At 44.7% G+C, this 12,585-nt stretch overlaps 1 protein-coding gene across 5 annotated transcripts in view; it reads left to right on the forward strand.

The window, feature by feature from the left end:
• LOC129831194 (brain-specific angiogenesis inhibitor 1-associated protein 2-like) overlaps window positions 1-12,585 on the forward strand; it is a 184,097-nt gene that overhangs the window by 55,138 nt on the left and 116,374 nt on the right. For all 5 annotated transcript variants that reach the window (XM_055894310.1, XM_055894317.1, XM_055894325.1 and 2 more), the window contains exon 3: window positions 9,039-9,125. In XM_055894310.1, coding sequence (XP_055750285.1) covers window positions 9,039-9,125 — 87 coding nt within the window. The remainder of the gene's footprint in view (window positions 1-9,038; window positions 9,126-12,585) is intronic.

The raw sequence follows: 12,585 nt of genomic DNA on the forward strand, positions 1-12,585 counted from the left end.
CCAGAGTTAGCCAGTCAGTCAGTCAGTCTGCTTGTCCACTGTCAGTGATGATGGATAGTGGGCTGGTTTGTTCATGGTCAGTCAGACTCGGGCCAGAGTTGGCCACTACTCCTGTCTGCCTGCTTGGGGAGTGGCAGGTTGGCAGGCAGCAGTGGTGTCTGAGCCTGGCCCACTCTGGTTCTCAATTCTCACAGCCTGTCAGTCCCCTGTGAGTGTTGACAGCCACAGCAGCAGGGCTGGGCTAGGTTGAATCCAGCTAGCTGCACTAGACAGACCATAATAACTAGTTGTTCAGGATCCAGCTAGCTGCACTAGACAGGCCATAATAACACATTGTTCAGGATCCAGCTAGCTGCACTAGACAGGCCATAATAACTAGTTGTTCAGGATCCAGCTAGCTGCACTAGACAGACCATAATAACACATTGTTCAGGATCCAGCTAGCTGCACTAGACAGGCCATAATAACTAGTTGTTCAGGATCCAGCTAGCTGCACTAGACAGGCCATAATAACACATTGTTCAGGATCCAGCTAGCTGCACTAGACAGGCCATAATAACTAGTTGTTCAGGATCCAGCTAGCTGCACTAGACAGACCATAATAACACATTGTTCAGGATCCAGCTAGCTGCACTAGACAGGCCATAATAACACAGTGTTCAGGATCCAGCTAGCTGCACTAGACAGACCATAATAACTAGTTGTTCAGGATCCAGCTAGCTGCACTAGACAGACCATAATAACTAGTTGTTCAGGATCCAGCTAGCTGCACTAGACAGACCATAATAACTAGTTGTTCAGGATCCAGCTAGCTGCACTAGACAGGCCATAATAACTAGTTGTTCAGGATCCAGCTAGCTGCACTAGACAGACCATAATAACTAGTTGTTTCAGGATCCAGCTAGCTGCACTAGACAGCCCATAATAACTAGTTGTTTCAGGATCCAGCTAGCTGCACTAGACAGGCCATAATAACTAGTTGTTCAGGATCCAGCTAGCTGCACTAGACAGGCCATAATAACTAGTTGTTCAGGATCCAGCTAGCTGCACTAGACAGACCATAATAACTAGTTGTTCAGGATCCAGCTAGCTGCACTAGACAGGCCATAATAACTAGTTGTTCAGGATCCAGTTAGCTGCACTAGACAGACCATAATAACTAGTTGTTTCAGGATCCAGCTAGCTGCACTAGACAGGCCATAATAACTAGTTGTTCAGGATCCAGCTAGCTGCACTAGACAGACCATAATAACTAGTTGTTCAGGATCCAGCTAGCTGCACTAGACAGACCATAATAACTAGTTGTTCAGGATCCAGCTAGCTGCACTAGACAGACCATAATAACTAGTTGTTCAGGATCCAGCTAGCTGCACTAGACAGGCCATAATAACTAGTTGTTCAGGATCCAGTTAGCTGCACTAGACAGACCATAATAACTAGTTGTTTCAGGATCCAGCTAGCTGCACTAGACAGGCCATAATAACTAGTTGTTCAGGATCCAGCTAGCTGCACTAGACAGACCATAATAACTAGTTGTTCAGGATCCAGCTAGCTACACTAGACAGACCATAATAACTAGTTGTTCAGGATCCAGCTAGCTGCACTAGACAGGCCATAATAACTAGTTGTTCAGGATCCAGCTAGCTGCACTAGACAGGCCATAATAACTAGTTGTTCAGGATCCAGCTAGCTGCACTAGACAGGCCATAATAACACATTGTTCAGGATCCAGCTAGCTGCACTAGACAGACCATAATAACTAGTTGTTCAGGATCCAGCTAGCTGCACTAGACAGGCCGTAATAACTAGTTGTTCAGGATCCAGTTAGCTGCACTAGACAGGCCATAATAACTAGTTGTTCAGGATCCAGCTAGCTGCACTAGACAGGCCATAATAACTAGTTGTTCAGGATCCAGCTAGCTGCACTAGACAGGCCATAATAACTAGTTGTTCAGGATCCAGCTAGCTGCACTAGACAGACCATAATAACTAGTTGTTCAGGATCCAGCTAGCTGCACTAGACATGCCATAATAACTAGTTGTTCAGGATCCAGCTAGCTGCACTAGACAGACCATAATAACACATTGTTCAGGATCCAGCTAGCTGCACTAGACAGACCATCATAACTAGATGTTCAGGATCCAGCTAGCTGCACTAGACAGGCCATAATAACTAGTTGTTCAGGATCCAGCTAGCTGCACTAGACAGACCATAATAACACATTGTTCAGGATCCAGCTAGCTGCACTAGACAGCCCATAATAACTAGTTGTTCAGGATCCAGCTAGCTGCACTAGACAGGCCATAATAACTAGTTGTTCAGGATCCAGCTAGCTGCACTAGACAGACCATAATTACACGTTGTTCAGGATCCAGCTAGCTGCACTAGACAGGCCATAATAACTAGTTGTTCAGGATCCAGCTAGCTGCACTAGACAGACCATAATAACTAGTTGTTCAGGATCCAGCTAGCTGCACTAGACAGGCCATAATAACTAGTTGTTCAGGATCCAGTTAGCTGCACTAGACAGACCATAATAACTAGTTGTTTCAGGATCCAGCTAGCTGCACTAGACAGGCCATAATAACTAGTTGTTCAGGATCCAGCTAGCTGCACTAGACAGACCATAATAACTAGTTGTTCAGGATCCAGCTAGCTGCACTAGACAGACCATAATAACTAGTTGTTCAGGATCCAGCTAGCTGCACTAGACAGGCCATAATAACTAGTTGTTCAGGATCCAGTTAGCTGCACTAGACAGACCATAATAACTAGTTGTTTCAGGATCCAGCTAGCTGCACTAGACAGGCCATAATAACTAGTTGTTCAGGATCCAGCTAGCTGCACTAGACAGACCATAATAACTAGTTGTTCAGGATCCAGCTAGCTACACTAGACAGACCATAATAACTAGTTGTTCAGGATCCAGCTAGCTGCACTAGACAGGCCATAATAACTAGTTGTTCAGGATCCAGCTAGCTGCACTAGACAGGCCATAATAACTAGTTGTTCAGGATCCAGCTAGCTGCACTAGACAGGCCATAATAACACATTGTTCAGGATCCAGCTAGCTGCACTAGACAGACCATAATAACTAGTTGTTCAGGATCCAGCTAGCTGCACTAGACAGGCCGTAATAACTAGTTGTTCAGGATCCAGTTAGCTGCACTAGACAGGCCATAATAACTAGTTGTTCAGGATCCAGCTAGCTGCACTAGACAGGCCATAATAACTAGTTGTTCAGGATCCAGCTAGCTGCACTAGACAGGCCATAATAACTAGTTGTTCAGGATCCAGCTAGCTGCACTAGACAGACCATAATAACTAGTTGTTCAGGATCCAGCTAGCTGCACTAGACATGCCATAATAACTAGTTGTTCAGGATCCAGCTAGCTGCACTAGACAGACCATAATAACACATTGTTCAGGATCCAGCTAGCTGCACTAGACAGACCATCATAACTAGATGTTCAGGATCCAGGTAGCTGCACTAGACAGGCCATAATAACTAGTTGTTCAGGATCCAGCTAGCTGCACTAGACAGACCATAATAACACATTGTTCAGGATCCAGCTAGCTGCACTAGACAGCCCATAATAACTAGTTGTTCAGGATCCAGCTAGCTGCACTAGACAGGCCATAATAACTAGTTGTTCAGGATCCAGCTAGCTGCACTAGACAGACCATAATTACACGTTGTTCAGGATCCAGCTAGCTGCACTAGACAGGCCATAATAACTAGTTGTTCAGGATCCAGCTAGCTGCACTAGACAGACCATAATAACTAGTTGTTCAGGATCCAGCTAGCTGCACTAGACAGACCATAATAACTAGTTGTTCAGGATCCAGCTAGCTGCACTAGACAGACCATAATAACTAGTTGTTCAGGATCCAGCTAGCTGCACTAGACAGACCATAATAACTAGTTGTTCAGGATCCAGCTAGCTGCACTAGACAGACCATAATAACTAGTTGTTCAGGATCCAGCTAGCTGCACTAGACAGACCATAATAACTAGTTGTTCAGGATCCAGCTAGCTGCACTAGACAGACCATAATAACTAGTTGTTCAGGATCCAGCTAGCTGCACTAGACAGACCATAATAACTAGTTGTTCAGGATCCAGCTAGCTGCACTAGACAGCTCGTAATAACTAGTTGTTCAGGATCCAGCTAGCTGCACTAGACAGCCCGTAATAACTAGTTGTTCAGGATCCAGCTAGCTGCACTAGACAGACCATAATAACTAGTTGTTCAGGATCCAGCTAGCTGCACTAGACAGGCCATAATAACTAGTTGTTCAGGATCCAGCTAGCTGCACTAGACAGGCCATAATAACTAGTTGTTCAGGATCCAGCTAGCTGCACTAGACAGGCCATAATAACTAGTTGTTCAGGATCCAGCTAGCTGCACTAGACAGGCCATAATAACACATTGTTCAGGATCCAGCTAGCTGCACTAGACAGACCATAATAACTAGTTGTTCAGGATCCAGCTAGCTGCACTAGACAGACCATAATAACTAGTTGTTCAGGATCCAGCTAGCTGCACTAGACAGCCCATAATAACTAGTTGTTCAGGATCCAGTTAGCTGCACTAGAAAGGCCATAATAACTAGTTGTTTCAGGATCCAGCTAGCTGCACTAGACAGGCCATAATAACTAGTTGTTCAGGATCCAGCTAGCTGCACTAGACAGGCCATAATAACTAGTTGTTCAGGATCCAGCTAGCTGCACTAGACAGGCCATAATAACTAGTTGTTCAGGATCCAGCTAGCTGCACTAGACAGGCCATAATAACACATTGTTCAGGATCCAGCTAGCTGCACTAGACAGACCATAATAACTAGTTGTTCAGGATCCAGCTAGCTGCACTAGACAGGCCGTAATAACTAGTTGTTCAGGATCCAGTTAGCTGCACTAGACAGGCCATAATAACTAGTTGTTCAGGATCCAGCTAGCTGCACTAGACAGGCCATAATAACACATTGTTCAGGATCCAGCTAGCTGCACTAGACAGGCCATAATAACTAGTTGTTCAGGATCCAGCTAGCTGCACTAGACAGACCATAATAACTAGTTGTTCAGGATCCAGCTAGCTGCACTAGACAGGCCATAATAACTAGTTGTTCAGGATCCAGCTAGCTGCACTAGACAGACCATAATAACACATTGTTCAGGATCCAGCTAGCTGCACTAGACAGACCATAATACCTAGATGTTCGGGATCCAGCTAGCTGCACTAGACAGGCCATAATAACTAGTTGTTCAGGATCCAGCTAGCTGCACTAGACAGACCATAATAACTAGTTGTTCAGGATCCAGCTAGCTGCACTAGACAGACCATAATAACTAGTTGTTCAGGATCCAGCTAGCTGCACTAGACAGACCATAATAACTAGTTGTTCAGGATCCAGTTAGCTGCACTAGACAGGCCATAATAACTAGTTGTTCAGGATCCAGCTAGCTGCACTAGACAGCTCGTAATAACTAGTTGTTCAGGATCCAGCTAGCTGCACTAGACAGCCCGTAATAACTAGTTGTTCAGGATCCAGCTAGCTGCACTAGACATACCATAATAACTAGTTGTTCAGGATCCAGCTAGCTGCACTAGACAGGCCGTAATAACTAGTTGTTCAGGATCCAGCTAGCTGCACTAGACAGACCATAATAACACATTGTTCAGGATCCAGCTAGCTGCACTAGTCAGCCCATAATAACTAGATGTTCAGGATCCAGCTAGCTGCACTAGACAGACCATAATAACTAGTTGTTCAGGATCCAGCTAGCTGCACTAGACAGGCCATAATAACTAGTTGTTCAGGATCCAGCTAGCTGCACTAGACAGACCATAATAACACGTTGTTCAGGATCCAGCTAGCTGCACTAGACAGGCCATAATAACTAGTTGTTCAGGATCCAGCTAGCTGCACTAGACAGACCATAATAACTAGTTGTTCAGGGTCCAGCTAGCTGCACTAGACAGACCATAATAACTAGTTGTTCAGGATCCAGCTAGCTGCACTAGACAGACCATAATAACTAGTTGTTCAGGATCCAGCTAGCTGCACTAGACAGACCATAATAACTAGTTGTTCAGGATCCAGCTAGCTGCACTAGACAGACCATAATAACTAGTTGTTCAGGATCCAGCTAGCTGCACTAGACAGACCATAATAACTAGTTGTTCAGGATCCAGCTAGCTGCACTAGACAGACCATAATAACTAGTTGTTCAGGATCCAGCTAGCTGCACTAGACAGCTCGTAATAACTAGTTGTTCAGGATCCAGCTAGCTGCACTAGACAGCCCGTAATAACTAGTTGTTCAGGATCCAGCTAGCTGCACTAGACAGACCATAATAACTAGTTGTTCAGGATCCAGCTAGCTGCACTAGACAGGCCATAATAACTAGTTGTTCAGGATCCAGCTAGCTGCACTAGACAGGCCATAATAACTAGTTGTTCAGGATCCAGCTAGCTGCACTAGACAGACCATAATAACACATTGTTCAGGATCCAGCTAGCTGCACTAGACAGACCATAATAACTAGTTGTTTCAGGATCCAGCTAGCTGCACTAGACAGGCCATTATAACTAGTTGTTCAGGATCCAGCTAGCTGCACTAGACAGACCATAATAACACATTGTTCAGGATCCAGCTAGCTGCACTAGACAGACCATAATAACACGTTGTTCAGGATCCAGCTAGCTGCACTAGACAGACCATAATAACTAGTTGTTTCAGGATCCAGCTAGCTGCACTAGACAGACCATAATAACTAGTTGTTCAGGATCCAGCTAGCTGCACTAGACAGGCCATAATAACTAGTTGTTCAGGATCCAGCTAGCTGCACTAGACAGGCCATAATAACTAGTTGTTCAGGATCCAGCTAGCTGCACTAGACAGGCCATAATAACACATTGTTCAGGATCCAGCTAGCTGCACTAGACAGGCCATAATAACTAGTTGTTCAGGATCCAGCTAGCTGCACTAGACAGGCCATAATAACTAGTTCAGGATCCAGCTAGCTGCACTAGACAGGCCATAATAACTAGTTGTTCAGGATCCAGCTAGCTGCACTAGACAGGCCATAATAACTAGTTGTTCAGGATCCAGCTAGCTGCACTAGACAGGCCATAATAACACATTGTTCAGGATCCAGCTAGCTGCACTAGACAGGCCATAATAACTAGTTGTTCAGGATCCAGCTAGCTGCACTAGACAGGCCATAATAACTAGTTGTTCAGGATCCAGCTAGCTGCACTAGACAGACCATAATAACTAGTTGTTCAGGATCCAGCTAGCTGCACTAGACAGGCCATAATAACACATTGTTCAGGATCCAGCTAGCTGCACTAGACAGGCCATAATAACTAGTTGTTCAGGATCCAGCTAGCTGCACTAGACAGACCATAATAACACATTGTTCAGGATCCAGCTAGCTGCACTAGACAGCCCATAATAACTAGTTGTTCAGGATCCAGCTAGCTGCACTAGACAGGCCATAATAACTAGTTGTTCAGGATCCAGCTAGCTGCACTAGACAGGCCATAATAACTAGTTGTTCAGGATCCAGCTAGCTGCACTAGACAGGCCATAATAACACATTGTTCAGGATCCAGCTAGCTGCACTAGACAGGCCATAATAACTAGTTGTTCAGGATCCAGCTAGCTGCACTAGACAGGCCATAATAACTAGTTCAGGATCCAGCTAGCTGCACTAGACAGACCATAATAACTAGATGTTCAGGATCCAGCTAGCTGCACTAGACAGACCATAATAACTAGTTGTTCAGGATCCAGCTAGCTGCACTAGACAGACCATAATAACTAGTTGTTCAGGATCTAGCTAGCTGCACTAGACAGGCCATAATAACTAGTTGTTCAGGATCCAGCTAGCTGCACTAGACAGACCATAATAACTAGTTGTTCAGGATCCAGCTAGCTGCACTAGACAGACCATAATAACTAGTTGTTCAGGATCCAGCTAGCTGCACTAGACAGGCCATAATAACTAGTTGTTCAGGATCCAGCTAGCTGCACTAGACAGGCCATAATAACTAGTTGTTCAGGATCCAGCTAGCTACACTAGACAGGCCATAATAACTAGTTGTTCAGGATCCAGCTAGCTGCACTAGACAGACCATAATAACTAGTTGTTCAGGATCCAGCTAGCTGCACTAGACAGACCATAATAACTAGTTGTTCAGGATCCAGCTAGCTGCACTAGACAGGCCATAATAACTAGTTGTTCAGGATCCAGCTAGCTGCACTAGACAGGCCATAATAACTAGTTGTTCAGGATCCAGCTAGCTGCACTAGACAGACCATAATAACTAGTTGTTCAGGATCCAGCTAGCTACACTAGACAGACCATAATAACTAGTTGTTCAGGATCCAGCTAGCTGCACTAGACAGGCCATAATAACTAGTTGTTCAGGATCCAGCTAGCTGCACTAGACAGGCCATAATAACTAGTTGTTCAGGATCCAGCTAGCTGCACTAGACAGGCCATAATAACTAGTTGTTCAGGATCCAGCTAGCTGCACTAGACAGACCATAATAACTAGTTGTTTCAGGATCCAGACAGCTGCTTCCTCTCTGCCTGTCCCCAGTGAGTGACAACAGCAACTTGTGAGGATGGTGAACTGTCCATCAATATAGCTGTGTTAGATGAGAAAGTAATAATTACCAGTCAGTAGTGATGGCTGGCAGTAGAGCTGGTTTGGTTAGGAGGTGAATTATCCACCAATATGTGTGACAGATGGGGCCTGTGCCTGCAGCCGCCCAGGAGCGATGTGACACACCATTAATACTGTAACATCGTCCTCTCTCTCCACATGAGACACACCATTAATACTGTAGCAGTGTCTTCTCTCTCTCTCTCTCTGTGTGTGTGTGTGTGTGTGTGTGCGTGTGTGCGTGTGTGCGTGTGTGCGTGTGTGTGTGTGTGTGCGCACTGCTTTATAGGCTACGGAGTTGCCCTCTACCTCTCTACCTCTGACCCTGATCTCATGCTGTTCCTCCTCTGTCCCCAGATGTGACGTTTGCTGCTAAGGGCTACTTTGATGCCCTGGTGAGGATGGGAGAGCTCGCCAGTGAGAGCCAGGGGTCCAAGGACATGGGTGAGTAGTAGTCTGTCAGGATGTTGTTGTGTCCTGCCCGTCCCCGGACCTAAAGGGCTATTCAATGCTTGTCTTAGTGTTTGTACTGTAAGTCAGTTTGTCCGTGTCTATCAGCTGCCACATATCTCTTTCCCTTCCCTGGACCTAAAGGGGCGGTTAACTGGGCTCTCCTGCTGGCCAACACACACACACTGTCACTTCCTGTGTTTGTGTCACAGTAATGTCAGGTCTGTAGAGAGATGACCCCGTCTTCGTTTTCCACGCAGGCAGCATTGTGGGGTCACTCATACACTCTAAAAAGAAAAGCTTCCTGGAAGATCTTTTAGGGATTCCTCAAATTGAACTGTGGGGGAACCTCTAAGTTCTTCAAAGAACCCCCTTAATGTTTTCTCAAATAACCTTTTGAGTTCTTTTTTTTTATCCACCACTATTATTATTATTAATATGCATATCAACAACAACATATTTTAGTGTTTTATGATTTTAGTGGAAAAGCAGAATTCAAAAATGTAAATATGAGGTAAACTCCCAGCAGAGCTCCAAGTTCAATCAGTTTCTCCCCTGGCATGTTAGTGTGGTGATATCCTTGGTATCCACAGCCAGAAGGGTTTTTCAGTGCATGCTGACGGAACAGGTCTCCAGTTCTGTTCATCAGAGGTGTAGGGAGGGTGAAGTCTGTGAAAACGAAAATATGACTTATACAGATGAGTAACAAAATGTGCACATGACCGTATTCAAACCTTGTTATTTGTTGTAAATGTGAATGAAAACATTGTTCACTTTTGACTGGTTTTCATTCACACATCTTGTCCATAACGTAGAGACGTCTGGGATCTTTGTTGAAGAGGTCAGGGAGGAGGAAGATGGCTGCTGCTAGAAGGTTTTACAGAAACCATGAATACATATGTGGTGATAACCTACATGTGATTTGCATAACATTATGTGACAAACCAATACGTGACAAACCAATACCAATTGTACATACCTTTTGTGTGCCTTCTCGTCAGTATACCTACAGACACATAAGTGGGCCGTTCAGTCCTCTGCACCTATAGCCTTCAACATAGTCTTATTTCTTTGTTGATTGACATCCATTGAATTTTGTTAATTTTTTGATTTAGAAAGAATTTTAAAAGGGAGAATGTGCCGACCAACACAGGGAGAAAGTGCCGACCAACACAGGGAGAAAGTGCCGACCAACACAGGGAGAAAGTGCCGACCAACACAGGGAGAAAGTGCCGACCAACACAGGGAGAAAGTGCCGACCAACACAGCCATTTGACAAATATGAAAAGATGGATGATATCATCATAAAATAAGATCAATTTAGATCAGACAAGCTAGAGGTCGACCAATTTATGATTTTTCAACGCCAATACTGATTATTGGAGGACCCAAAAAAAGCCGATACCGATGAATCGGGCGTTTTTATTTATTTATTATTATTAATATATATATTTTTGTAATAATACTTTGTAATACTGAATGACACTTTTTTATTTTAACTTAACATAATGGATCAAAATCAATTTAGTCTCAAATAAATAATAATGTTCAATTTGGTTTAAATAATGCAAAAACAAAGTGTTGGAGAAGAAAGTAAAAGTGCAATATGTGCCATGTAAGAAAGCTAACATTTCAGTTCCTTGCTCAGAACATGAGAACATATGAAAGCTGGTGGTTCCTTTTTAACTGAGTCTTCAATATTCCCAGGTATGAAGTTTTAGGTTGTAGTTATTATAGGAATTATAGGACTATTTCTCTCTATACCATTTGTATTTCATATACCTTTGACTATTGGATGTTCTAATAGGTACTTTAGTATTGCCAGTCTAATCTTGGGAGTTGATAGGCTTGAAGTCATAAACAGCGCTGTGCTTCAAGCATTGCTAAGAGCTGCTGGCAAACCAGTAAAGTGCTGTTTGAATGAATGCTTACGAGCCTGCTGCTACCTACCACCGCTCAGATTTTAAGAAAGGCATTGATGTTTATGGTTAGGTACACATTGGTTCAACGACACTTGTTAGTTCAACGACGCTTTTTAAATCATCACCCGTTTGGCGAAGTAGGCTGTGATTCAATGTTAAATGAACAGTCACCGCATCGATTATATGCAACGCAGGACAAGCTAGTTAAACTAGTAATATCATCAACCATGTGTAGTTAACTAGTGATTATGTTAAGATTGATTGTTTTTTTTAAAGATAAATTTAATGCTAGCTAGCAATTTACCTTGGCTTCTTGCTGCACTCGCGTAACCGGTGCTCAGCCTGCCACGAAGTCTCCTCGTGGAGTGCAATGTAATCGGCGTCCAAAAATGCAGATTACTGATTGTTATGAACTTAAAATTGACCCTAATTAATCGTCCATTCCGATTCATTGATCGACGTCTAATACAAGCAGAAACCCTTAACTGGACATTTGGTAAGATCTAACTTTTGACCAGGGCCCTATGGGTAGTGGGGTGCCATTTTGAACTCACACCTTGTCAAAGTGGAGGAGAGCTATGTATCATGTATGATGAGGATATAGAAGAGATGCAGAGAAGGAGAGAGAAAGAGCGAGAGGGGACGTCTTCTGCAAATTAGATTTCAAAAAGTCATTTCATTTTGTGACAGACAGCAGCTTGGTGGATTGGTTTCAGCTCAGAGGGGATGTATAGGTGTGTGTGTGTGTGTGTGTGTGTGTGTGTGTGTGTGCGCGCGCGTGCGTGCGCCTCCTTCTTCCTTGTGTCCTGGCCCATTTATAAAGGTCTACAGATCCACACGTTGACCAGAGCTGCTGCCCTCAGATACAATAGTTGCCGTGGCAACAGCTGGCGGTCCCGATGTTTTTATCTCCACTCTGGGGACATCAGTGTCTGTGAAGACATCAGTGTCTGTGATAGGATTCTCCTCTCCTTGATCCATGTACAACAAGCTGTTGATTCTGACAGGTTTTCATGGCTCTGTTCTGTAGGGTGTAGTAGGACAGCTGTGGGGGTGTTCTGTAGTAGGACAGCTGGGGGGGTGTTCTGTAGTAGGACAGCTGGGGGGGGTTCTGTAGTAGGACAGCTGTGGGGGTGTTCTGTAGTAGGACAGCTGGGGGGGTGTTCTGTAGTAGGACAGCTGTGGGGGTGTTCTGTAGTAGGACAGCTGGGGGGGTGTTCTGTAGTAGGACAGCTGGGGGGGGTTCTGTAGTAGGACAGCTGGGGGGGTGTTCTGTAGTAGGACAGCTGTGGGGGTGTTCTGTAGTAGGACAGCTGGGGGGGGTTCTGTAGTAGGACAGCTGGGGGGGTGTTCTGTAGTAGGACAGCTGTGGGGGGTGTTCTGTAGTAGGACAGCTGGGGGGGTGTTCTGTAGTAGGACAGCTGTGGGGGTGTTCTGTAGTAGGACAGCTGTGGGGGGTGTTCTGTAGTAGGACAGCTGGGGGGTGTTCTGTAGTAGGACAGCTGGGGGGTGTTCTGTAGTAGGACAGCTGG

This window comes from Salvelinus fontinalis, chromosome 2 (assembly GCF_029448725.1).
Source record: "Salvelinus fontinalis isolate EN_2023a chromosome 2, ASM2944872v1, whole genome shotgun sequence".
NCBI classification, from domain to species: domain Eukaryota; kingdom Metazoa; phylum Chordata; class Actinopteri; order Salmoniformes; family Salmonidae; genus Salvelinus; species Salvelinus fontinalis.